Source organism: Pelecanus crispus, chromosome 12 (assembly GCF_030463565.1).
Source record: "Pelecanus crispus isolate bPelCri1 chromosome 12, bPelCri1.pri, whole genome shotgun sequence".
In the NCBI taxonomy this organism is placed as follows: Eukaryota; Metazoa; Chordata; class Aves; order Pelecaniformes; family Pelecanidae; genus Pelecanus; species Pelecanus crispus.
In genome coordinates this window covers 4659039-4686698 of record NC_134654.1, presented here as the reverse complement: position 1 = coordinate 4686698, position 27660 = coordinate 4659039, and the positions used below count along the sequence as shown (strand labels likewise).

The following is a 27660-nucleotide window of genomic DNA, read 5'->3' as shown; positions in this document are numbered from 1 at the left end:
AAAATAAAAAGTGATCAAATACAGGCTAGAAGAGCTGTATACTAGTAGTTAAAAAAACTACTTGATGTTTCATTCTAGTTATTTAATGTATTCTCTCACATGTGGGGTTTGGTTGTTTTTTTTTTTAAAAAAAAAAAAAACAAAACAATTTGGAGTTAATTGCTGTTAATTTTTACTAAGTAGTGTGGTACTCAGTTGAGCACTGACTTGTCTGATACTGGCACTACCACTACAGTGCTGTACAGTCATGGGAAAAACATTTTGCTTTCCCTTGTCTTGTTTTTGTATATGTAAAATGGTGATAATAATATTTCTTATGAAATGCTTGGTTATTTATCCACAAGGAGGACTGCATAAACCAAGTAAATAACTCTTACCTCTTACTCCTATACGTGCCGATCACTAGCTGCTTTCTTTAGAACATCAACGTTTCTAGTTTTCTGTGGTTTTGAAAGGTAGCTTTCATTTTAGATAGTGTAATATGATTGTTAGCTTTCAAGTCACGTGATGCAGTTTAAAATGTTAATTTTGTCTTAAAAGATTTACTCTTTACAATAAAGTGGTCTCTGTTAATACTGCTCTGACAGAAGAACTGTAGAATTCGTATTGCTGTCACTTTGCTTTTTTGTTTTCCCTTCTGAGATTTTCCTGTTCTTTCCAGGCCCCTGAAGTGATTATGTCTCAACACTATGATGCTAAAGCAGACTTGTGGAGCATAGGAACTGTGATTTATCAGTGTCTTGTTGGAAAACCACCTTTTCAGGTAACACTTTATTTCCTTTTCCTTCTTTTTAGTCTTATGGAAATTCCTAGGGCTTTTCCTTCCAGTCATGAAAACAGAAGTAGTGATGTCCTGTCCAAGTGTAGTGTCGATGTTTCAAGGGCCAGATCGCTTGAGGATACCAAGGGAGAAGTTGCTCACATGTAGTCTGAGATCAGCATGTTCAATCCAGAGGAAATACATAAGGATACTCAGTACTGAAGTCACTGGGTTTTCTCCTTTAATGCCTATATGCAAAAGCCTCCTTTTTGTGTATATGTGCATAGGTACGAAAGCTATTTTCTTCATTAAACTGAGCTTTAATTAATGTATATTTTTATTTGACAGGCCAATAGTCCTCAAGATTTGAGAATGTTTTATGAAAAGAACAGGAATTTGATTCCTAGGTATGTCACCATGGCCTTTCCTGTCACTCATATTTGTTGATTGAACACTTTTTCATCTTTGGGAGTGCCTGGGATTCATAAAAAATACTTGATGTTGCTGTCTTGACAAGGAAGTAGTACGATACCGGTGACTTATGTTGCATCTTGCCTTCATTGTACCTTGCGGAGTTGAAAGTGTCCTGTATTAAGGCCACAGAGCATGTATAGTGAAGACTTAGGGCAGAATGCTGACTTTGTGAAATTTAATGCATTATGCATTATTTAATGCATGTTTTATTTCCTCTTGTGTGCAGTATTCCTAGGGAAACATCAGCTTATCTGGCTGACCTGCTGCTGGGTTTGCTTCAGAGAAACCAAAAAGATAGAATGGACTTTGGTATGTAACTTCTTATTTTGCTTTCTTGACTTTCCTTGTTTGTTGTATCCATGTGACCAGAATAACTGTCTTGACCTTTTGTCTACAGCCAATTACATTAAAAGTGAAGTATTTTTTTCTTCTTGGTTATCATAAAGGAGGCAGAGTAACCAAAATAAATAATTAGGTAACTACTGTCAGTCAGTGTTAAATGATGCACATGAATTATTACTTTGTTGTTGAGTAGTGAATTATAAATTAGTTCAATTCTTTCAATTGTGGCCTTCCCCCCCCCAGTGTTAACTGATATACCTTAAATTTCATGTCAGTCTTATTTCTGTTACTTCAACTGGTGTTTTGGCTTCAGACCGGGAGCAGACATCTCTGACCTCCATGTGGTGTTGGTTGCAGAAATGAACAAAGTACTGGAAGAACCCACTTTGAAAGCAAAGTTGCTTTAAATGGTTTCCTCCCTGCAGCTTTTTCTTGCAGACTGCAAATATCATAACAGTATTAATTGAGGGTACAAACTGTGTACATTTGATTTGACCTTGAAAGCTGTATATATGTGTATTTGAGGGCAATGAGAGATGTGACGTTACATCAAAATTGTTTATATTTGCAAAGATGAGTTCCTAATATTGTGCTTAGATTTTGCTAGTTGTACAGACTTTATTTTAGTGATGTATTTCCACTGGGTTTTTTTAAGCACAAAAGTAATAGAAACAACAATTGTATCTTTGTATTTCGTTAAGTCCTAAAATTTTAACATTTTTAAACTGTGCAGTGACTGAAGTTCACATACTGTTAGATTACTGCAAAGTCTGTTTAGGACTGCATCTTGAATTAGTTGGGAAGTTAAACCTCGTACAAACTAGATGGATGCTCCCTTAACAAAAGAGAACTTGTTTGGCTCCAGTTTACTGCTGTGTTTGGCTTTTTCTCTTTAGCTGGAGATCTTTGGTTGCAGAACATTGTTCTAACTTCTTAAGATTTCAAGACCTCAGATCGGTACTATTGAATCATTCCGCATGGCTACAACTGTTGCCTCTTCAAAATCGGTCAGGAGTAGAGTTTAGATTTGTGTGTGCTTTGGGCTGGATGGAATGTCTGTTACTCACTTCAGTCTCAAAAAGCCTTTTTATTGCTGGGTTTTTGGTTACCTATTACTGCCAAAGTAGTAATGCTTTTTTTTCTTCTTTTTTTTTTTAATGCAAACTCAGGCAGCATTTTTGAAAGGAGACCACTGAAAAGTTAAATCTTGATTAGTTCTTCTTGGCTGCATCTTGTATGTCATGTTGTTCATGCTGGTTGTTTAAATTTTATAGCACAGTTTGTAATTGCAGTTTTATCATAGCTCCCAGGAAATGTTAATCTTAAACTTTTAGTTAATTAAAGCTAACTCAGCTAAATACAGTTATCTTTTTCATTATTATTATTTTATGTCAATAGCAGTGTGCTTTATACTGGGATTTGTTTTAGCAACAAGATAGGTGACCTGTTAATTTTAATCTATGGAGTGGCGGGAAGGAGCCTAAACCTTAAAGTCTCTTCAGGCTCTCTGTAGATAAGACCCAGTTCTTTCCTCACCGTAAGCTATCAGCTCTTGCCATGCTGAGATCCTAGGGTGAGTTGCAACCAAAAGTCAGATGTGCTCAGTTCTTGTTTCTGCTTATGAAACTTCACCATTGCTCTGTAGTTAGCATGCAAGCTTGGTTTTGATGCAGTACTGAAATACACAAATTGACTCATTCATCACATGTGGTCCTTGTGTATTTGTGATAAGAAGACTATATTTGTTAGGCTGTGGAGAGAGGAGGATTCAAGAGGTGGTTTAGTTCTTTACTTGAAGCTCAAGACTCTCCTAGCTACCTTTTTTTTTTTTTTTTTTTTTTTTTTTTTTAGCTTTTCAATTCCTGCTATGTTTTGGTGCAAGAAATATCAAACTTTTTTCCTTAATAATTTGGAATTTAAAACATTCATCAGTACTGGCATAATTAAGGTGTTGCTCTTCTGAGAACCAGGCATGGATTTTTGTGTGTAGATGTGACTGAAGTAACTTGATTTAAGTGCTGTATGTAAAAGCTTAAGTAAAAGTCAGATACAGAAAAAGCTCATGATGATTCATAAGATGTCCCAGATAATAGTGACAGTATTCAAAGGCTGATTTATAAATCTGTATGTGTAGAAGAATTAATATGTCATGAACATGGACTTTGAGTAATTGATTCCACTTTACACTCTGCATGTGCTGATCTCCACAGTTTCTTCAAACATGGGAAATTCACTGTATTATTTGTGGTAGTGGGAGAACGAACGCATTTGTGCTTAGAAAGAAAAATAGAAAGCAGAATGGTGGTGATGAAAGTCATGTTTTCCTTGGCTGAGCCACTGAAACGGCCTCAAAGGGGCTGCTCTGGAATGTGCTTAGCAAAGGGAGTGAAAGGGAGAGTGTATAACTGGCCCAGTTGCCTGTTGTTAAAGTAAAAATAGCATTGGAAATCTTGTTGATCTTCCAGCAATACAAAGTAGAACAGCAGGTGTTGTACAAAAGCTCAAGAACACCTGATCCTCATGTTAAAGTTAATCATTACATTGTTCTTGCGTTTATAGGTAGCCTCCCTTCCTTATCGGGTCATGGATGAAAATGTTGTTGAAGGAAGAGGAGATACTGCAAGCCTAAAATTCTTTTATTTTTTTTCCTTGTTATTTGCTTAGGTCTGATGAACAGCATTGTTTTTCCTCACCTGTTAGAACATTAAAGTTCACAGAGCTCAGCGGCTGGCTTCTACCAACCCTCAATTTCCCCTAACTAGATGAAAGTCACTTCTTGTAGAATAAAACTTTCCCTGTAAACTGCTAGCCAACTGGTTATGCTAAGTCAATTAAATGCATCTCAGCATATCTATTTACAACAAAAGCAAAATGTCTCTATTGTAACAGTAACAAGTTAACTGAGGAAATTGTTAAAGAAATTGGGTTGAATTCTGCTTTAAACTGTGAACCAGCTGCACAGGTCATGTTCTGCTGTTGGGAAGGAGAATGGCTGCTGCTGTGTGGTGTGATTTTTTGGCCGCCTAAGGAGTAGCATTAATGGGTTCAAAAATAAGCGTTGGTCTTTGGGAAAGGCAGAAGTGAAAACACTTTCAGTGTTTGATGTGAGAGATGCTCATCATTTTGAAGAGCAAATTAAAACTGAATTAGTACCGTGTTGAACATAGAGAACATAATTCCATGAGGAGTATAGGAAGGCTTCTTGTGTACATGGTCCTTAAGTGCAATCATAAAATGTCCTCTAGTACTTCAGTCTGATTTGCCTTTCTGGCTGTTGTTTGAAGTTATTCAATTGATTTTTGTTTCCTTTCCAAGTGCTATAGCAACATATAACATAGACGGCTTTAATCTTTTATAAGCTCTTCACCCTCTGGCTCTGAAATACTGATTCTGGGAAGGCAACCATTTATCACCATCTACAATATAGTCTGTAAATTCCATGCCATTTGTACATTTACTCACCATGGTTGTTGTTTCTTGTTCTATAGAAGCATTTTTCAACCACCCTTTCCTGGATCAGATTTCAACAGTCAAAAAGTGTAAGTAGTTTTGTTTTTCCACTTATTTGTGTAAATGATGAATGTTGGGGGCTGGAACAGAGAAAGATCTGCCAAATATCACACTAAGTGTTTATGAGGCATTTTCCTGAGTCTGACTTGTTGTTGTGTTCTATTGTAAGGCTAAGTGTTGAATCCTTTTTTGTATTATGCTAGACTGAAATGTGATACTTATTTACTAGTTCCTTTGACATTTCAACTGAACTTAAATACCCTTGTGTGTTTAAGGATGTGCTGTGCTTATAGGTTGTTTAGGAATGAAAAGCAGTGAGGAAATGAGTATGTTTGAAATGTAGCCTTTCAAAATCTTAGACCCATTTTTTTTTTCCCCCTCCTGGGTTTTCCTCTTGTAGCTTGTCCTGTGCCCGTGCCCACATACGCAGGCTCTGTCTCTGGCAGTTCCTGTGGTAGCTCTCCTTCATGCCGTTTTGCTTCTCCTCCAGTAAGTTCTCTGTTTTACAGAACAATCTCTCTGTAATGTTTAGTCAAGAGTTAATGAATTTTAGATCTTTCAATTCTTGAACAGTGTAAACTGTCATGTTTAAGAGCACAGACCAAGGAATACCTCTGTTGTTTGCTAGAAGAATGGCATTAACATTTTGGTTCTCTCTTGCTCCTTGTGTTGTACTTTGTGGGGCTTTTGTTGTTGTTCTTTTTGTTAAAGAAAAAAACCCATACACACATCAAATGCTGGAGTAGCAAATCTTTAGATATACTGATAATGGTTTGCAACATAATGAATGTTACAGATAATTTTTAAATTGGCCTTTTTGACTAAGGCCCCTTATACTGCTATGAACTGGTGACTTCAATTTTATGTGGTATTTGGAAGAGGTGCATCTGTATCATCAGGAATGTTTGAATAAATTGCAATTGTTTAAATTCACAGCCTATTTAATATAGAACGCTCTAAATTGACACTACAGGCTTATCCAGTATTTGAAATTTCCAAATTCAAATACATTTTATGTTTCTAAATACTTAAGAAACAAAAAAATGGCCCAAGATTTATCTTTCTTTTGTCAAAGCTAGTGGTGATTCTTACTTTAGAAGCTTCATAGTTAAAAGAGCAATTCTACATTCTGAATCACTGGATTTACAGCGGGTTTTTTACCTTCTTTTTTCCACCCCGCCTCCAGTCTCTGCCAGACATGCAGCATATTCAAGAAGAAAATTTGTCTTCCCCTCCATTGGGTCCTCCTAACTATCTTCAAGTCTCTAAGGACTCTGCGAGTACCAGTAGCAAGAACTCCTCTTGTGACACAGATGACTTTGTTCTTGTCCCACACAACATCTCTTCAGACCACTCATGTAAGAACCTTCCTTATTTTTACATTTTAAAACAATTTCCACTGGTAACATACCTTTATGGCCTGTTAGTCTTTGTCTCTCTTTTCTCTAAATGTGTCTCAATTCACATTGGAACTCATTTCTTTAGTTTGAAGGCAGACTGGTAAATCTGCTTGTCCATCTGGGACATTTTCACTTTCAATTGAGTAGCCAGATATGCTAAAGATACCAAGGTGATTTAAAGGCATGGAAAATATTGGGGTTTGGCAGTAGAAGAAGAGAGCCAGTTGTAAACAACTGCTGGTAAGAAGCCCAAGGATCCTCTCAGTGGAGGCAGGCACATTGTTACCTCTAGACTAACTCAATGTTTACAGTCCATGCTGTAGGTCTTTAGATAATAAATGAGTGCAGGTAAAATCATAAAAAAAATGCTTAACATGACAGGTAGGGCATCAGACTGGGCTTATACAGTAGAAAGACTTGGATGGAGCACTTTGCCATTTTACAGTATCTTCCGAACCTGAATTGCCACTGGGAGGCTAGTCAGCTGATTTCTATACAGTGCCACTAATTCAACTAAATCAGTGCCTTGATCTCTGAAGGGCTGCTGTCATTCATTATTATAAATTTCCCAATGGTGATACCTTGTACTCTTAAACAATGTATTTTATTTCAAAATATTATAATTAGTATAGCAAGAAAAACCCCAACAAAACAAACAAAAAAAAACTTGTTAAAGAACTGCCTTTCCCAGTTAGATTTTTGTTGTAGGTCACATTTAAGGTATTTTCATACACAAAACAGTTTGTGGAAAACTTCTGTGTGTTCACAGAAGTTTGTCAGAAGTGGTTATTTCTACAACAGTAATATTGGAGACTTTTTTTTTTTAAGATTATGCTTCATGACGTGGGTTTTCAATGTGTTCTTCTGCTTACTGTAGATGATATGCCATTGGGAGCAGCTGGCAGACGGGCTTCAAGCGAGTTCTTGATGTGTGGAGGGTAGGTGTGCTGAGCTTTATCCAAAAGAAGTCTCATGTTCTAAAATTGATACTGCAGCTGTAGAAGGGGTTGCTGGGTTTTTGGCAGTGATGGGTTTACATAGCTCTGTGTGGACTTTCTTAAAGATTAATATGCCAAGTTGAATTTAATATGAATATGTAAACAGCCTGAATTCAGAGTTTTGCTGCAAAGTAGATAGTTTCTCTGATGTGAAGACCTGTCTTTTGACAGAGGTTTTTGTTTTCGCAGGCAGTCGCCATTAACTATTTCTGGAAGCTCAGGAACTGTACAGAAACCATCCTCAGCCTCTTCTCGAAGTTCTGCTTCTGGTACAGCTAACAGGTGCATGATGAAGGCTTAGTATTTCCTCTGTTTTGGAAAGGTTTTCTGCTACTGTATGGTTTGGGGTTTTTTTCAATTGTGGATGGCTACTGGAAATGGAATTGAAATAGAAGCTAGACCTGGTTTTTTCAGGCTCTCTACACTTAATGCATTCTAATGGCTGACAGTTGCGTAGCTAACTTCTGGCTCTGATGCATCCCCAAATGATTTCCCTAGGGAAAGATAGTATTCTTCTGTCTGTTTAAATTTTGAACTGGCTGAAAGCAGAAACTTCAGAGACATAACTGACTTGCCCTATTTGGTGTTATGAAGCACAGCACAGTCTTCATTTAGTGAGTCAAGATGTTAAATGCAGTATGCATTTTAAGAAGTAGCTGTGAGAGAAGGGGAACTTGCAAGGCCCAGATTGCTACAGATTTGTGTCTCATGGCTGGATTGTCTTGTGTCTGGTAACTGGGTGTGGCTTCTGTGCAAGCGATTACTGTGAATTTCGTGTTTGTGTGTCTCAAGATACCAAAGAAGCCACATGAAAGAGCTAAGCATGTATTGCAGCTTTTCCATCAGCAGGACTGTTAGTAAGGCCTCTTTCTTCCACATGGTTGTAGGCAAAGTTTCTGCTAGTTTGAAATAGAACTGTTATTCATCAGTGGTGTCTGAAATCTTTCCTGTACTATATTGGAAAATGTAAAGCTTAATTATGCTGTTTAACTACTCATGTAATATCTAAACAGAAGGGTTAGATTTGTCATTTGACCAAGCAATGAATTTCATGATGTTTTCAATACAAATAGAAAGAGGATCAGTGGCTAAATGGGGAATAAAGCTGTTATGTTGGGTGTAGTTTTGGCTTGTGCTAGTACTACAGGGCTGCGAGTCAGCATTATTTGTTTGGAAATGCTTGTCACAAGAAAAGTTTGCTACTTTGTGCTGATCTTTGTGCAGTTTGTGAAATCTGCTGACATGGGCTATCAATACAGCTTTAGTCTTACCTTTTACGTTTAAAGGCAGATAATGGGGATGGTTTGTCTGTAAAGATCCATTTGCTCTGGATTGGCCATGTACAACGTATTATAAATACATTGTAATTTCTTATTTTAAATCGTGTCAGGCGTCACAGTTTTTAGAGTTACAGGTTTTATGAAAATATGCCAGTTATCTGTACATTACTAAGTTAAGAGCTAGATGGTCATGTGATTAGAAACAGGTGCCTACTCTTCACACTTTCAGTGTTTGTACTATAACAGTTTGATGTAATTATTGATTGAGTAACTTTGGTAACTAACTGGCTGCTTGGGGCACGGTCTGAAGGAAGCAGTATGTCTGATATTCTGCAAGATGCTGCTTTTGGTTTTTGGTTTTGGTTTTTTATTTCCTGAGAAATGTTCTTTCATAGTGTGTGATTTTAAAAAAAAAAAAAAAAAATTATTAAAGGTTATGCCCTATGAAACAGTCAATTTTTCTGATTAGCTGATCAAACTAAATGAATTTGACCCATAGTTACACTGCTTTATGTCAAGTAGAAGAAGCTGTAACGCTTCTCAGGCTCTAGGTAGAATAGGTTGAGGCAGTTCACTCTCCTGTGGTTAATTGCTAATTTTATTCTCTGGATCTCATAGAAACAAGATTTGCATGCAACTCTGCACACTTCTGTATTGCATTTTCTCTAAGCAGTATCAAACCACACCAGACTCGAGGATGCCTAACCAGAGCTTAGCTTTGGGCCTGAGCTGGGCAGCCCCCATGGAAGGCCGAGTACTGTGCCATGCCTCTCCACCATGCTAACGCAGCACTGCTGCCTCCAGTTAGCTCACAGCTTGCAGAACTTGCTTGGATCTACCTGCAAGGCTGTGTGAGAGCAGGGGAAGGCATTTTCCATGCTGAGTACTTCAAAAGTTGCAGTGCCTTCATGGCCTCCTCAGTGTCACTGCCACAGTTTAAATAACATCTGCTTCCCCTCTCCCAGAGGTCGGGCCTGGGGAGCCTCCCTGCGCTACCTCAGCGCGGTGTGTTACTCGTAGCGGGCTGCCCGCTGCCTTTGTGTGGTTTCCACTTGTGAGACCTTGTCCTTGCATGGAAGCTCTCAGGCCTTCCACCAGCTGTGTGCTCATGGGTGGCAATAAAAGGCCAAACTTCTTTTACTAAGGAAGCTCTATGCGTATTAGGAAGCAGTATTTCATTCTTAGAGGTAGCAAAGAGAATGGGGCAAATGCAGTCAGAAACCCAGATTTCTGTTCAGCTGTAGCCATGCAGCGAGTGCTGTAACTGCTTGTTTTCTAGAGCTTGTTGTAGAACTTTTTTCACATCTCCTCTAAGAATTTCTAATCTTTCTCTGAAGAGGTGGTCAATAAAGGATCAGATACTAAACTGATTATCTTCCAAAAAAAAAAAAAAAAGCCCATTCATTTGAAATTCTTTCCATTGAATTCTGTCTTCCTTTAAAAGCATTGGTAACTGATTACATTGCAGTGGTTTGATTCCCTTATCAGAGAGTATGCTGAGGTAAGACAGGTCACTGACACTTCAGCTGAGCTTGGGTAAAGCTAATCCGCAGTTTGAGTCTGTGGATTAATGTTCAGGTGTGTGGTTTTGGTCATTTTGTCAGGGGTTGGTTACATAACATGTTTTCCTTTTACAAGTTCACGGTGTCTCTTGGGATATCTCTGACTCTGCTTTAGTGGCTTTTGTACACATTCCAGCCCTGCTGCTGAACTTCCTGTTCTTAGCGCACTGGGTTTTCCTAGAACGCTATTTTGAAGCATGGTAAACAGAGCGGGCTGATTGGCAGGAAGTCAGAGGGATCTGTAGATTGCTGTGATGCATGACGAAGTGCTTCAGCTAGTACTGCACTCTCAGCTCGATCTGATACTAGCCAGTATAAGAAAGGTAGTTAGTAACAAACCGTTCCTTATCCTTCCTCTGTGAAATGTTAGAGCTAGATTAGGACAAGCTAAGATCGTATTGCATGCAGGGAGTGCAGAAGCAGCTATTCGCCTGTTTCCTAGATTTTTCTTGGAATTTCCACAATGGTACAATTTGGAGAGAGACCTGCCTACGTACTATATTCATCTCCTGTCTCCGTGCCTTCCAACTTCAGGCATTGTCAGCCTTCGGTATCACCCCGCAGCGAAACGGCACCTATCCCAGTTCCCACTCAGCTACGGAATTACCAGCGCATAGAACAGAACCTCTCCTCTACTGCCAGCCCCGTGTCAAACCCCCACGGATCACCAAGGTGAGTTTGGGGTTCTTTTAACTCCTTTTTCTTGGTTCTAGTTTGTGTTTGTACCCTGACAGATGTCCGTGCTTTCTTGCTGATGTCATTTTTCTTCTGCACAAAAGCATACTAAAGAGACATTTTAATGATAACAAATAATAGTCCTTCACAATCTCAAGACTGTTGGATGGGCTCTTGAAATTTTTCCCGAAAACAAAATGAGCTTGTTCTTTCACTCAAATGCAACCCAAGAAGGTAAAAAGATGAAGTCTTGCTTTTTTATTCCTCTTTGTGTATTATATGGCATTACATCATAAACTAGAAAGTCAGTAATAAGTTATGTTTTGTTTTCACACATGTAGTGATGAGATGAATGCATTGTTCTATAGAATATCAAGGAAACAATTTTTGGCATGCTAGTTAACCAGCTTGTTGTATTACAAAGCTCTAGTGTGCCCAACTTATTCTCTGCCTTGTGGTCTACAGGATCAGGATGGTGAAGGTCAAAGACTCAGAAACAAACTACATGGAACTCTGCAGATCTTTACAAAAACAAACCCCATGGTTTCTTGCAATTTTTTTTTTCAGGATCTCTGATTTTATAATAGTTGCTGCAGTTGGGGAAATGCCTTTCCCTTAACTAATCTGTTTTCAGTTATCTGACCTGTATACCAGACCCCATATGAAAACGTTGTTATAAGCTTTGACATAAAAATGGGCATTTGCAGCAATACATTTCACTTGATTGTAAAATTCAAAATTTGATGATCAAGTTCTTTGATGATTAGGAATCCATGTACTAAGGGATATCTGTTTTAATTTTCTCCAGTTAACAGACTATTATGGCACTGAAAGTTGAAAAGTCAATGTGAACAGAGGGAATTAGATCTTGCTTGTTTTCAGTATGGGAAGCTTAGCTTAAGTTATTAGCTTCATAAGTTTCAATGTCTTAGCTTTCTCTTTAAATATCAGTATTTTCTTTAATTGATCGTTATACTCCTTAGGGGATTCTGAAGCTTATCTCAAGGAACCACAGTTATTATAGTGTGTGTAACCATTCTTTTCACCTTGCTAGAGCTGGAGTTGTGAGACGCTCAAATACTAGCCCAATGGGCTTCATGAAGATGGGCTCCTGTTCTCCAGTACCAGCTGACACTGCACAGGGCGTTGGGCGCAGGTTATCCACAGGATCTTCTAGGCCGTATTCTCCTTCACCGCTAGGTAAGCCCATACATTCTTAGCAATTACTGAAGGTTTATCTAGAACAGTAATTCTTGCTTGAAATTATCTTAAACCAACATCTGCCCAACTAGGTCACATTTGCAGAAATAATTTCTGTTAAATGACTCACAGAAGTAAACTAACTAGGTTTTGTTTTCCTTTACCTTCATTTATAGGTGAAGTATAAAGTGTAAATTCACATTTTGATTTTGTTTGCATAGTTGGAACCATACCTGAGCAGCTTGGACACTGTTGTTGTGGACAACTTCAAGGACATGAGTCAAGGAGTAGAAACTTCTCAGGTGAGTGACTTTGGACGATGCAACCAGTAGTATTTTAATAGAGCTTCTACAGCGTTTTGTGAAGGGGGAGGAGGGTCAACACTACATTAGTATGGGTCAATAGGAGACACTGGGTAAGTGGTGTGCTGAGTTTCAGTAGAAACTTAGCCCAGTTATGGCTGTATCAAGACACCTTTCCCCATAACTGATTCCCTGCACAATAAGAGAGCGACTGAAGTTTCTTTTTCTCAAGATGAAAAGGCAACTCTGATACTGCCTGTCTTTAAACGGGGATGGAATTGGATGGATTATAATGAATGGTAGCAACATGGTTCTCGGGATCTGGTTTTGATAGACCAGCTCTGTCATGCCAGTCCTCAGAAAAGGAAGGAAGAGCTGCCAGTGTACAGCGTGCAGCATGTTTTCGTCATTCCCTTAGGAAATTGACTGGGATCTGATGTTAGTGTTGCTAAGCATCCAGTAAGCTTTGCGAGTCATAAATTATTATGGCATGCCAGCAGGAAAAAAAAAAGAAAAAAAAAATCAGGGAGAAATAGGACTTGAAGATGTTCTGAGACTGTTAAAGATGGAATTGCACTGTAATGCCAGAAGGATTTGGCATAAGAATATGCAATTTGGCAACACGTTCTTTTGCTCTATGCATATTTTGGGTGCCATTTCTTCTTTATCTAAAAATACTAGTTACACTCTTTATTTTGACTCTGAGAGGTGGTGGTGAGATGGCATTGTGGGTTTTTGCTCTATTTAAACACTTTCCAAAGTCATCTGGAGATGATAGAGCCTTCATTTCTTGGAGTAGCCATATTTCAAATATCTGGGAACGGTTTCATCCATATGAAATAAGTTCTATGACGTGTCTCAAAAATTGCCTTCATAATTGCTATGCCATTGGCAGTCTCAACAAAAGGAATGAGTGAATCGTCAGATTTGAAATAGTCTCTTCTCCTAAAAAGAAAAAAAGGAGGGGTGTGTGAAGAGAATACAAAGCAGTGTGTATGTTTTTATTGTTGCATCTTTTCTTTGGATAGAATTTTGTAGGGCTGTTGGTTTAGTGCTTTTTGCCAGTGTTAAACTGACTTGTACTTGTAACATACCACAGCACTGTTTTTATGGCTGTAAGGGTTTTTAATGTTTCATTTCTTCAGCTGTTTCCTGCATTCTTTTCCTACTTGACTTTATTTCAAATGACTGCAGTGGTATTTCTATTTGTGAAATACCACAAATTGCAGCAAGTCTGTTTCTCAGCGTTTAAATGGGTATGGGAAGCTGTCTTTTGCTTCTGGGTGAAGTGAGGTCATCTGTACTGAGATTTTCTAAGGACTGAAGATGTCTGTCATAATGTAGCTTCTGAACTAATTGAGCTGCTCTTGCTGTCAGTGGCAGCAGAGGACAAACTTCTAATTCAGAAGCCTTCCCTCTGGGGGCAATGACAGTAGAACAGTAACCAGAGAGATTTAAGACTGGTTTCTGAAACAACAGGTGAGGACTTTTGATGCTATGAGGCAGACGAGCAGAGGGATTTCAAACAAGCAAATTCTTGGCTGGGAAGTTAATGAGAAATAGACTTGATCCTTCTGCTGGAGCTGCGGGCAGAAAGGCTGTTCTAAAACATACTGTTTAATGGAGCGGAATGAAATCAAGATGAAGTAGCTCATATTCAAAATCTAACTAGGAAAAGCATAGGCTTAAGAAGGTTGAAAGATGTGCCTTAACAGCTGGGCACTTTACTGAGCAAACTGCAAGAAGTTTGTGATGTTTTTTTGAGCATACATTTATGAAATGGAGCCTGTTTCAGAAGATCATCTCGGCCAGTGCTTAAAAAATCTTAGCTAGTTAGTATGGTTCACTTTCAGTTTTGCCTTTTTTCTTTTAAAACGTGAGTGAAATTGTCGCTTCAGTGTCAGCTCTTGGAGGTTACAAAGATAGGTATTTTATCTGGGAAGCTGTGGCCATAAAGCTGAACTCTTATGTACTGTTTGTAACTTTGCACAGTTCCTCATCATGAGACACAAAAATATCACAAGGAAGAGACCATTGCATCAAATTTCAGGTTCCTTATTTTGAAAGAGGAGGGGCACCTTTGAGTAGGTGAGATGTTCATAAGAGATATTTCCCCAAAGCCCTCTGTTTAAATGACTGCTTATGGCTCTTCCATTTCCATTTGCTTTAGGAGAAACTTTGCACTTGTACTGAAGTGTGACTTCCTTTGCGCATAGTAAGCTTCTGAAAAAGTAAATGACTGCCTGAAGTAATGATCCCAACCTGTTTCATTGGAATAATTTGGTTCTTTTTAGTACCTAGTTTTCTTGCAGGAAAGATGAGCTGGCTTTTGTGTCTGCAAATGAAGTCGTTATGTACAAAACAAGTCATTAACATACAATGTTGCATTCACTCACTTGTTTGCAAGAATATAATTCCAGTACTTGAGAAACTCTATTCAACCTAGAGTCTTGGCGGCTGCACTTGAAATTTCAGTATTGGTTATGCCATTCCTGCTGAATCCAACCACTTTATTTGTCTTGATGCAGGTTGCCAGAGGTACTGCAGCTGCCAGTACAGCTGTCACCCTGAAATCTTGCCTAATTGGCAGCTTGCACGTCTCATCAGTGTAAGGTAGCCTTAGTCCGAGTAGCCAACAGGCTAAATCCATTCCCCTTGCCATCTAGTGAGTTGATGATCAAACATAACGTCACGGTATTTGCAGTCCGCTCTCCTTTCAGTTTAGTGTTGATCTCTGGCATTTGGGGCTTCATTGATACATTTTCCAAGCACTGCAAGTAGAATTTTACTTCATTGTTTTTCATCTCCACAGGTTCTCCGATACCACCATCTCAGTCTCCACAGTCACTTTTGATGGGAGCGAGGTTGCAGAGTGCTCCTACTCTCACAGATATTTACCAAAACAAACAGAAGCTCAGAAAGCAGCATTCAGATCCAGTATGCCCATCCTATGCTGGGTATGGATACAGTCATTCTCCACAACCAAGTAGGCCAGGTAGCTTGGGAACATCACCTACCAAACATATGGGATCATCACCTAGGAGTTCAGACTGGCTGTTCAAAACACCGTTACCAACGATCATTGGCTCTCCTACTAAGGTTTGTTAAGTTTGCCGCTGTCAGTAAAATGTGAAGTTGTAACACGCTGCCCAAAACAATTCCCAAGAATATTTTGGGGATCTAACCTTGGTTTTTTGTGTGTTCTTGGTCTTGATTCTTAAAGGCAACAGCTCCTTTCAAAATACCTAAAACTCAAGCGTCCTCAAACTTGCTGGCCCTGGCTAATCGCCAGGGCTCGGTAGATACCCCGTTGCAGCCCAAAGACATCACTGACCCAAGGGATTTCACGCACTTCCACTCGACCCAAGGAGGTGAAAAGCAGGCAGGAGAACAGCACAGTAAAACTACATTTGGCAGGTAGGCATTGTAGTATTTATACCTGTAAAGTTGGGTGGGTAACTTGGCAGAAGAATGTACATTGCACGCAGCAACTTGGAGGGGAAGAGCATGCAAAAAGTGAGCTGTGAGGAGATGCTGAGGTTTGGTGTATACAACAGAAACGTTTTGTACTGTGTATAAATATAGCATGGACTTCCTGGAGTGCTTTGTGTTGCTGTCTAGTTCCCTTTTGTTTTGATTATCTGAATATGGAATTTTGTTGCCTCTGTGAAGCCTGTTCAGTTTTTGCTTGAAAATTTAGATGACAAAATTTGCAATATAAATTCTTAAGAGGAAAAAGGTCTCTTTATTTTTATGGTTAGCTCTGTTTCAGAAGGTCCATGATGAACAGCGAGATTTCAAGATTTCCTGTATTCTTGTTGAAGAATTGTCTATAATAAGTACCAAGAATCTGAAAGTCAGCCTTAGTTGCAAGTTAGATAGGAAGGTCTTACTGAAGAACTTTGTTGTGAATTCATACATTTTTTTCTGTCTAGATCTGTTAGTACTGGGAAGCTATCAGATCAACAGGTAAAGACTACCCTTGGTGGCCAGTTATATCAAGGCAGCACAGACAGCCTCAATACAGAGCGACCAATGGATACAGGTAAGGAACAGATTGATGCATCCAAGCTGTCTTTATGTGCTAGGGTTTTTATGGAGTGCCAACTAGATACAGTTCTGCTTCCAACTTCGATAATTGGTTCTGACAATTTTTAGCCTCAGTACAGAAAGCTTTTTTTAATCTTTGAAGGGGATATGTTCCATTTCTTTAGCATAGCTTTAAAAATAACTGAGACAGGAAAACATCTATTTCTGTGCTAAACACGGAAATATCTCGACTGCCTATACTGGCTAGAGGGGTTTGGGTTTTTTTTGTTTGGTTTTATTTGTAATACAACACTTGCGGCTGTTTCATTTCCTAATTCTACCTTGTTTTCATGTGAAAGCCAGTTTATGTAATTCTGGGTCATTTTTCTCCTCCTCTCTCCCCCAGCTTGTCCCTTGCCACAAGTGGCCACCACGAGTTCTCATCCTGTTTTTGAGCAGATGGAAGGAGTTCTGCTGGTCTCTAGCCTCCAGACCTGTCATGGTCTGCCTTTTAGAATTTTTCTGTTGTATCTTTTGCTGCAGGATTGGTGGTGTCCTCAGGCTCTCAGAGCGCGCCTCTGTTGCTCTTTTCTAGGTGAGGGTAGAGCAGAGAGAGATTGAAAGTAAAAAGATATATGAAGACTGCATCTTGACTCTTGTTGTGTATCCCCAAGGCTGTCCACTCAGCTTGTTTTATTTGCTGTCAGGACTTCTAACTAGTCCAAGTCTCGGATCTACACCAAAGCATGTTATGTTGCAGTGCTCCAATTTGCCACATATAACTACTTACTGGTATGATTATGTGTAATAGGGACTAACTTGCTTAAATTTTCTCTTCCAGCTCCAGCGGGGGCCTGTGGAATTGCAATGGCTCCTCCTTCCATCGGAAGCGGGGCAAGTTCTCGGGCTGTCATGTTTACTGTTGGGTCCCCTCCAAGCAGTGCCACCCCTCCCACCTGCACCCATATGGTCCTTAGAACAAGAACCACCTCAGGTAAGACTTTCCTGACAACTGTGGACTGTCCTCAAATGCACTATTTAGGCTTGCCCACTTCTTGGGACAGTAACCCGCTTACTGCCTTGCGCAGTAGGTCCTCTAGGCCATACAGTAAAACTGCTCTGTAAAGTAGAGATTAATATCGGGTGACTTCTGCCTTTTCTCTCCTAAAGAGAGGGCCAGAGGCATGGATTTACAATACAGCAGTGTGTAACCTCCTGTGTACGCAGCTTTACTCCACCGCAGGGAGTATAATATTTCCTCTCCACCTTGGTGGAGATGAAAAGTTAGATTTCTGATTCTGCATTTTTGCCTGCTGCTGTGCATTGTACCAGAAACAACACACAAGGTGTGTGAACTGACTGCATTTCAGCATGTGTCAGCTATGTTGCCAAATATCAAAAATCTCAAGGTAAAGGCCTTCATCTGCTCAGGATGAGCAGGAGTCTGCAGCAGTGTGCTTTTGTGAAGTATAGCACAACCTTTGGTCTGTACTGTTGGACTCTCTGCCTTGGAATCCTTGTCAGCTATTTCCCAGAATCTGTGTTATGAATCGTCACTGTTCATTACGGTGTAGCCTTTGCATTCTCTACAGAGTGATGCAAGGAACAATGAGGAGAGCCTCCCGAGAGTGAATCTGTGATGACTACTGATTTGTCATTTGCTGTCATCCGCAGCCCCAGCGCTGCGAGATGGAACAACCTATTAGACTGAATGTGTGTGTTATTTTTCTTGTAGTTGGATCAAACAGTTCTGGAGGGTCTCTCTGCTCTACTAGTGGCCGTGTATATATGGGCTCTCCTCCTGGTATTTATATGGGTTCTTCTCCTCCGGGAGCCGAGGCAGCTCCGAGTCTGAAGTACATGCCTTATGGTACTTCGCCTCCCAGCTTAGAGGGCTTTATCACTTTTGAAGCTCCCGAATTGCCTGAGGAAACTTTAATGGAGGTATAGAAAAAATAATTTAATGTTTTATAATGTGTAATGCTGCTAAAACAGAGACATGGTAAAAACAGGACTGCTCAGTGCACTTCGTAGTTTCCTCTTTGCTATCTCATATATTCCTTTTTAAGATCTTGAAAATACTCCTGTATCAATTGTGGCCTATTTCTCTTTGGTACTTTCTCCTGGCATTTCATGTATTTGAATAGGTAACCAAAGGAACATGACTGCTTTTGTTCACCAGAGCCTTCCAAAGAGGCCTCTGTTTTAATGCCAAGTCTCTGGACATGGGTGCTGACAGTAGCCATGTCCCTCTGGGCATTGTTTTTAACTGCTTCTTCACAGTCAGTGGATGACGTTAAATCCTACTTATGGGAAGAGTATCCTATATTTTTTTTAAAAATGCGTGGAGGAGTGACACTTTAAAAACACAAATCAGGATGGTCTTTCACCAGAACGCTATCCTTGGACTGTAAATTTCTCAAGGCAGATTGCTGTTCTGTTTCCTCATTCACATCTTGCTGGAAGGTGTTTGGATCCCTATTGAATCTGTATGTTATAACATGAATGCTTGACAGTACACTGTATTCTTCCCACAGATAGAGTTTAAAATGTGTTTAGACCTGTATCACTAATGAAAAGATTATAAATGTTGCTAAGATGTGTTTGATTAGTTTTGAAAGCTAATTGGTTTTTTTAGCAGAGACTATGCATGTAGTATCTGTTTTAGTCACCCAGAAGCAGTGAGTTGTTAGCTCCAGTTGAAATTGTTTAGTTTAAATTGTAAACTTCGGCAACAGCCACCTTTTAACACAATATAATTCCAGATCTAAGTGTAAATTAGAGTGAAGCAGATAAGTATGAAGCTTTAGATCAGTTCTCCTGTAGGTATCAAGTCTGCTATATAATCAAAGCCAAATGTTCCTCCTGGCTTCCGATACAAGTGCCAAACATACTTTTGGGTTGCTGATAATATAATAACAAATAATATGTCCCACTTCTGATTCCTTTAGTTAGTCAGGTTTCAGCAAACATAGAACTCCATGTTCCAATTCTTTTGGCTTCGTTGAGAGACTCTTAAGTATAAGCTACAGTATCTTGAAATCATTAACAAAGAGAGAACAAGTTAATATCTGTTGATCTGTGTGGAGCTGTTTGGTTCTGTAGTCCCTAGCGCTGGCTCTACTACAGTGTGATTTCTGCATAGAATTGACATACCAAGAAATCCTCAAATTATTAACAAGAGTTTTAAGTGTACTTGTTTGCCTTATGGCTTATAATGGTTAAATTGTTGTCATCTTTCCCTCTGACAGAGAGAACATACAGATACACTGCGTCATCTAAACATGATGCTGACATTTACAGAGTGTGTTCTGGATCTGACAGCAGTACGAGGAGGAAACCCAGACCTGTGTACTTCTGCAGTATCGCTGTACCAAATCCAAGAGAGCATAGTTGTTGATCAGATCAGCCAGCTAAGCAAAGAATGGGGGTAAGTATGCGGTCAAATAGCGTCGAGAGAATTGGTGAATACTGAATACATCAAAAATGTATTCAAACTATGCCCTTTTTGTTGGGAGTGATTGTTTTACTGTATAGAATCTTTTACAGGAATGTGTTTTAACAATTGAGGGACAGAAAGAGCAAAGGATAGAGACACATTTGCCAGCAGATAAATAAAAGGACAGTGTCTACTGGCCTGCCACATAAGTTGGGGAAAGTGGTGAGGAGTTCAGGCTTGAGGTGCAATAGGGCATTTCTAAGCCTGGAAATTTGTGTACCAGCTTCTGTCAGATCTGAGTCCTCTTCTGCTCCTGTTGGCCAGGCTGAAGGAGCAGTACTGAGGTGAAGGTTGGGAAGGGGAGGAAGGAGTGTCCAATTTTGACTTTTTTCAGTGGAACCAATCATCCCTAATACAAAATCAGAAGCAAGGAGAAATAAGAGAAATTTGGAGTGGTGGGAAAGGGCAGTTCCACTTCCTGCCTTCTTCCTGAAAAAAACAACAAAAAACAGAACAAAAAAAAAAACCCTGCAAAGTGTTTGCTTTTCACAGCTGAGAATTCCAGGGGCATAGGAAATGAAGCTGAGAGAAAAGTACACCCAGTTGTCTGTGGTAAGATGTTGACCTCGGGCAGTCAGTCCCCACAAATAAGCGTTCCTTTTTAAAATGTCTACATTAAAGCAGTTTGTATTTGCTGCTGCAGCCTCTAGATGAGCAGATGGACTCTCAACCCGTGACAGAGTGTTTGTGAAGGGAAGGGAGGGGTGGAGTTGCATTTTAAACATCTGTCTTCCTTTGCTGCTGCTGCCGGGTCCTGTGTAGGGTTGTGATTAAAAAGGGGTGTCTGCCCATGGCTTGAATGTGTTCAAGAAAGGTGTTTCGATGCATAATTACTTTTTTTTTTTTTCTTCCTCCCCTCCCTAGACAAGTGGAGCAGCTGGTGTTGTATATGAAAGCTGCCCAGTTGCTAGCATCTTCTCTGCATCTTGCCAAAGCACAGGTCAAATCGGGGAAACTGAACCCATCCACTGCTGTTAAGCAAGGTAAATGCAACATAATCTAATTTGCTTTGCTTGTGAATTTCCTTTGCTGATACATCACTCAAAAAGCTTAAGTTGCAACATTTGTTTGTTTTCTTCTGTACAAGAGAACTGTAGATATGTACAATTGCACAATTCTAATAGTAAATAATGATACAGCTAGAAACTGTTAAGGAATGGGCAGTTATTAACTTGAAATGGAAATTATTTGAGATATACTTAATTCGTAGAAGTGGCAGAGTAAATAAACATTAAAAGCACAAGTTTAAAGAGATTGACTTTGCTAGTGCTGGGAAAAGCTGAACTTAGACTATGTTGTTATTTGGTTGTGTTTGGTTTTTTGTTTGGTTTGGTTTGGTTTTGTTTGGGTTCTTTTTTTAAAATCTCTTCTTACCTTTCTTCCAGTTGTGAAAAGCCTCAATGAGAGATACAAATTCTGTATCGGCATGTGCAAGAAATTGACAGAGAAGTTGAATCGTTTCTTTTCGGACAAGCAAAGGTTCATTGATGAAATCAACAGTGTAACTGCAGAGAAACTCATATACAGCTGTGCTGTAGAAATGGTAAGTGACTCCTTTTACCTAAATCATAGGACATTGAGATGAATTGCTTCCTTTTCTCATATACGTCTTCTACATAACAGAAAATAGAATGTATGTTTCCAGAATTCTATTCATGGTAATTTTTGTTCGTCTTTCACTCTCTTTCCTGCCCTGCCTTAACTGTGGCTAAAGTTCCTGGCAGATACTGTTCCTCAGGGACATTTCCTCTACATCAGCACATTTGGTACATAAACACTAGGAAATGAACTCCTAAACCACACAGACCTGTGTGCTGAAGTCTCATCCAGTAAAGCTTCCTAAAGCCATAGTAACAACACGAAGTGGCTCTATCAATCTACCAGGTCAATTTGAAGAACATCAGCCTGTCCATACAAAGCAAAAATGGTAGCAAACATGTGGAAGCTGATTCATGTAATTGATAAACTTTCTATCTGCCATGGAGCAGATGCAGTAACTGTACAGGAAACTGAACTGCTTTTTTGATGAGAGGGAAGTCTTTTTAACATAGGTGTCACACAAAAGATACTGGCAAATACTGTGCACAATTAATTTGTCGTCTTTACATGAGAATGTAGGTATAAGAACAAGCATATTTATTCATACGTTGTTGTAATACATGTAAACACAAAAGATCAAAAAGTGCTTTTCTAGTTTATATGTGCAGAATATCCTTAGTTAATACAGCACAGGTGCTATATTCTCTCAGATTTCGTTTTGTTGTCTTACAGTTATAAAAACAGATCAGCAAAATTAAGGCTCAAAAATAGTTTCTTAATGACACTTTTACATCATTAATTTTGGATTTTTCATCTCATTACTTACCTAATCTAGTTTATGTAACTGAATCTCCTGAATGATTCCAGGTTCAGTCAGCAGCTCTGGATGAGATGTTTCAGCAAACTGAAGATATTACATATCGATACCACAAAGCAGCCTTGCTGCTGGAAGGACTGACTAAAATACTACAAGACCCTGCAGATATAGAAAATGTACACAAGTGTAAGTTTAGTTGAATAATGAAAATATGGAAAATTACATGGAATTAATGGATTGTAAAATAACACCAAAGTCATTACCTATTTTTTTACCTCTCTCTGTTTGCAGATAAATCTAGCATTGAGCGAAGGCTTTCCGCACTTTGCTATAGCACAGTGGCTGTATATGAGCAGTAGGAATATCCCGAGGACCAGATGGTGTGAACATAAGGGACCACATCAGTGATACTGCACTTTTTTCACTACAGCTTAATTGTTGTACTTGTTCTGCCCCACATGGAAGATGATTCTTACATTTCTGTGGTGACTACCAAAGAAACAGCAGCATATTCAAAGAGGAGAAATTCCAAAAGTACACTTGCCTTACTGATCCAGCAGCTCCTTTTTCTTCCTAGCAACAGAATTTAAAAGAATCTCTCTTGACGTTTCAAACTGATCCTTGTACGTGTGCTTTGAACTTGAATGATCAGGGTTTTTTTTTTTTTTCCTCGTGAGGTTTATAGAGAGTGGATCCTTCTGCATCAGGTACAAAAAGACATTTCCCTCAGAAGATTTCCTCAAAAGTTTGTGAAAAATATTTTTAAGTTGTCAGTGAAATGTGTTGGAGTGAATTTGGGAAACCCTAACCATGTGCAAGTGCTGTTTGAAGCTTTCGGGGCTAAGCTGGCTTGTATCAGAGTTCACATGTTGTAAACATGGCTCAGTTTGTCATACGAAGGGATGGCGAGAAAGCGCTCTTTTACACGGGAGAAAGACAGTAATGGAAGAAACTGCACTCCACCTGTGCAAAATCCCCAGCAGTTTTCAGCTGATGTGGATACAATTTGCTTCTTCTTCCAAAATATTTTGTTTTGCACTAATTTACTAAAGCAACTGTATATTCATTTTTGAAGAACTATTAGAGAAAGAAGGCACAATGGACTTGGCTGAATTTCATTTCAGTGTACATAAAATTCTTTTCAGAATTTCAAATGTAGCTTCTAGAAGACTTTCAAACAAACTGTAAAAACTTGTATTCATGTGAACCTTTCCATTTTATACCTATTTGTCTAATACTTGAGTAACTACTGCTCTGGACTTTCTCAGTAATAGCAATGTTGAGTTGCTGGTTGTTTGCTTTTTATATAGATTCGGTTGCATCTTTTGTTGTGCATGCGATACGTGCATTAATGCCTGCAGTCTCTAGGGGTGTGATGACAGTTCTCTGTAGTTTGTTTCTTGGGCAGTATTACAATAAATACTGTAAACTGAAAGGTTCTTCAAGGAACCATGCAAAACCAGAAAATAATGTTTGGCTTTGAGATGCTGGTAAATTGATGTAGAATATCTACATACAGAGTGTGAAAAATCAGGATTATTTTGTGTGCATTTTGGGGGAGAGGTGGGAAGCTTCATTTAGCCTCATAGGCATTATCATTTCAAGCATCCCATGAGATCATCAGGACAGCGATTTGCAAAGTATTTAGGCAGATCAGCTTCTCTGGAAATGGTTCCTATACTTCATTTTGGGGACTTTTTTTTTTTTGTTACTCAACTGCTTGAATACTTGAATAAACCATTCTCCAGGACAAAAATCATTTTAATCCTCTTAAACACAGTGGTCTGAACTATTTGACAAAGTTGTACAGGGCTTACACATCAAAATATTGTTTCCGTGTTCGGATAACCATGTGTTTCCTTTACTTTGACAGAGTAATGTACTTTTTACCTTATTTATCTGTATGAAATTCCAACCGTTAATTTGAAAGTGTTTGTTTATATAATGTTTGTATTTTTAGGTCTTTAATACGGTGTTTCTACCTCTCCTTTGTAATTGCATGCATTATTCTTGAAACTAGGTAATAACTCACTGAACTGTTGCGTAATAGCCTTTTTATTATGGCCTGTATAAATGTATATTAAGGTAAAATAAATACTGACACTAGAAGTGTTTCTATGGTAAAACCGAGTTTCTGTGCCTCTGTAAACAAAGGCCAATGGTGTTAACTTCAGACGGGGTTTGGTGTGGGTTTTTTGGTTTTTTTGTACTTGGCTGATTAAACCAGATGCTGAATGTTTCCCTGCTTGGGTCAAGAGATGCTCAGCAGCTGGACATGCCACCAGGACGGGATGGGGCAACTTGCTCGAGTTCGTTATCTCTGGATGGCTCTGGCACAAAGCGTCCCTGAGTTTGTTTTCATTTGCTTTAGGAAAACAATTTACCCTGTGGTTTGTTCGGTGTGTTTTTGGGGGGTTTTGGGTTTTTTTTTTTAAAAACTTGGATTTGAAAACAAATACGGTAAGTAGGTTCCTGGGTAACAGCTGTATGTTCTTTCAACAAGGTGCCTATAGCAAGGAGGAGCTGTCTGGGCTGCCAAAACAGCGTATACATATATACAGCATATATATATATATACACACAATTGACAAAAAACTGGTAGTAAGTTAGAATTTGTATCTAAACTTTACAAAAAAACTAGGCTTTGTCCACCTTGTAGCTGATATCCTCTCCCCAGCTGAGGTGTGCTGTGGTAGCTGGTATGCGGTTATTGTATTTCTTAGTTGTACTATCAAATTTTTCCCAATTTAGTATTTAAAAAAAACCCAAACAAACCAACCCTGCACTTGTGACTGGCACCTAACAATAAAAGAGGATGAGGAAGGAGTGAGCAGGGAATGCTAATGATATGTCTGAACATGAATCTAGGAACAATGCACGAGTCTAGGAGATAGGCTGCTTTTCCCAGGAACTCACTAGGTTTTGTTGGTTTTATTTTTTTTTTTTCTCCTCAGGATTCAAGCTCATTCTCCTTCCACACTTGCCAGCAAGACTACAGCTGCACAAACAGGAGGAGAAGAAAAGGGCTATTCTTATTTGTTGCTCTCAGGAGGAGGAGACCAATGTTCATGGCCTGTCTTTCTGCATAAACTCATTCCACAAAGATCCTGAAGCTGTCCTCTGTCTTCAGCTCTCCGCACTGAACAGCAGGTGCTTGTTTCTACCAAATACTTCTTTTTTTTTTTTTTTTCAGCCTTTTGAAAGATAGAACTTGAAAGGAGATATTTGATGTGCTGCTTTTCTAGTTCAGCTCTCTAGCATCTACTCAAGAGCACCATGTTCCATACTTGTTCCACTCTCTCCGTAGTGTATACTGTCAACTGAGGAATCTAAACCACATTTTGATTCTGACACTTGCTGCTTTTTATAAGCAAGAAGTGGAACTCTCAGCCCTTCCTCTGATACAGGGAATTAAATTTAGTTAATTTAACTTGCAACTAAGATACTACGCATTATTCTGAGAAACATTTTTCAGCTGAGAGGTGTTAAGTTGTTCCTGGATAGTCGTTGCTGCTTTCTCGTACAGCAATGTCAAGGCATTACTGTTGTCACCTCTGGGTTCAGAGGCAGTAACTGTTGTGATCCACCGGTGTCACAGCACTGTGTAGTGCACAGCCCAGCTGCGCTGAAAAGCAAAACTTGTTGCATTTTTTGTCTAGATCAAGTAAAGCTGGATACTGCTGCTTTCAAAGCTTGTTGAGGCTTTGAAATTCAGATAAACTGGCTTGTGACCTGACTTGCGACCCGCCTCCTTTTTGACTCCTGCTTCCTCTCCTATTTTTTTGTGTGGTGGGGTTTTTTTTAAATTTTAAATTTAAATTTTTAAACTTTGACTTTTCTGTCTGCTCAGATCTCTGCTTGCCACTATTTTTGACCATCCAGGATGCCTTTAAATCTTTACGCAAATCTCCTTTTATCCTGAAATTTCCTGTCCAACCTGAGCCATAGCCCTGGCTGTGGCTTTTTAATAAACGCCCACACAGCTCCTCCTTTCTGTAGATCAGTGCAGTATAGCTCAGTAACCCCTCTCTTGAGGTCTTTAAGTCAGCTGGAGCCCAGTCTAACTAAGTCTTGGCACCGCTTCTTCAGACAAACACCTTTTCAATAGGCTTTTGTATGTGGCAGGCTCCCCCCGTCCTCTTGGGCTGAAAGCAAACTAAATGCCAGTGGTGCTGTTGAGTCTTGTTGCAGTCTTTGTGCCAATCATTTTCATTGTTTCTTTGTGTCGCTTTCACATTTTCCATGGCCCCAGCTATGTCTACAATGCAGCCCACAGACCATGGCTCTGTACTACACAGTATCTTGTTCTTGCAAATGTGAGATCAGCCACAGCTTTCAAAACAAGTGATGCCATAAATGAATTGAGCTGCATTTATTCGTGTAGGTTCCTTAAAACCTCTCCCTGTTGTTCATCTTCTTTACCCGCTTTTATGATTGAATGCTGTTTGGGCTTCTGTATCTGCCCATCTTCTTGTGCCACTGGCCACTGGATTGTGTGACTTTTAGAAAATATTTGGAGCTCTAGACTCGGGTAGACATTTAGGCAGAAATTGAGGATCGTCGGCGTAGCTAAAAACTTGAGGTTCTGTGACTGTGGTGTGTGAGCTAAACAAAAGTTTATTGATTAGCTGTGTTGTTTGGTGGACTCTTGAAACCAAATACTGCACAGCTTATCTTCTAAACCAAAGTCCTCCTTCCCCAGGCTCTGCTGGATGCTTTTTGGGAAAAGCAGGGCAAGGAACAGCACAAAGGCATGATCCCCCAGGCCCAGTGCAGGGCAGGAGCCTGTCTCACTGAGGTGCCTTGCTATAATTGACTCCAAGAGGGGAGTGAGAGCAAGGGGCTGCAAGGAATGGAGGGGAGAGGGGAGCCTCAAGCTCAGCTTCTCAATAAAAGGTCTCTTGCTGCTGCAAGTATAGCCCTGGGGATTAGAGCACCCCGAGCGCTGCTTACCTCCCGATTCCTCCGGAGTTCAATTACTTCCCCATAAATAGTTCCCTTCTTTATTGTTTCTTAGTGACTGAATAAAAATAGAAAATTCTGTCAGCTCCTAGGCTTGGGCAGCACGCTGCAGATCATGCGTTTCATCGGGTGCTGTCTGGGGTATTCTTCCACTTCACTCGAGATCCCACACTTCCCATGAAATCCACATGTCATGCCCAGCCGCTCCAGGAGACTCAACTGATATTTTGGAACACTTTAAAACACCCTCAGCCTTGTTCCCTGTCCATAATTGGCTAAAAGATGTCCCTGACAAGGACCAAAAGGGACCA

At 39.5% G+C, this 27660-nt stretch overlaps 1 protein-coding gene across 1 annotated transcript in view; it reads left to right on the top strand.

Annotated features, from left to right (window-relative positions):
* The window catches only part of ULK2 (unc-51 like autophagy activating kinase 2), a 39092-nt gene extending 15910 nt beyond the window's left edge, over nt 1-23182 (top strand). Inside the window, exons 8-27 of the mRNA XM_075719499.1 lie at nt 662-763; nt 1109-1167; nt 1461-1543; nt 5065-5115; nt 5487-5575; nt 6273-6444; nt 7364-7424; nt 10861-10998; nt 12056-12201; nt 12423-12503; nt 15316-15602; nt 15727-15920; nt 16439-16548; nt 17374-17526; nt 18268-18476; nt 19784-19962; nt 20896-21014; nt 21417-21574; nt 22438-22573; nt 22679-23182. Of these exons, the coding sequence (XP_075575614.1) occupies nt 662-763; nt 1109-1167; nt 1461-1543; nt 5065-5115; nt 5487-5575; nt 6273-6444; nt 7364-7424; nt 10861-10998; nt 12056-12201; nt 12423-12503; nt 15316-15602; nt 15727-15920; nt 16439-16548; nt 17374-17526; nt 18268-18476; nt 19784-19962; nt 20896-21014; nt 21417-21574; nt 22438-22573; nt 22679-22746 (2595 nt within the window). The 3' untranslated portion in view covers nt 22747-23182. The remainder of the gene's footprint in view (nt 1-661; nt 764-1108; nt 1168-1460; nt 1544-5064; nt 5116-5486; nt 5576-6272; nt 6445-7363; nt 7425-10860; nt 10999-12055; nt 12202-12422; nt 12504-15315; nt 15603-15726; nt 15921-16438; nt 16549-17373; nt 17527-18267; nt 18477-19783; nt 19963-20895; nt 21015-21416; nt 21575-22437; nt 22574-22678) is intronic.
* The last annotated feature ends 4478 nt before the right edge of the window (nt 23183-27660 follow it).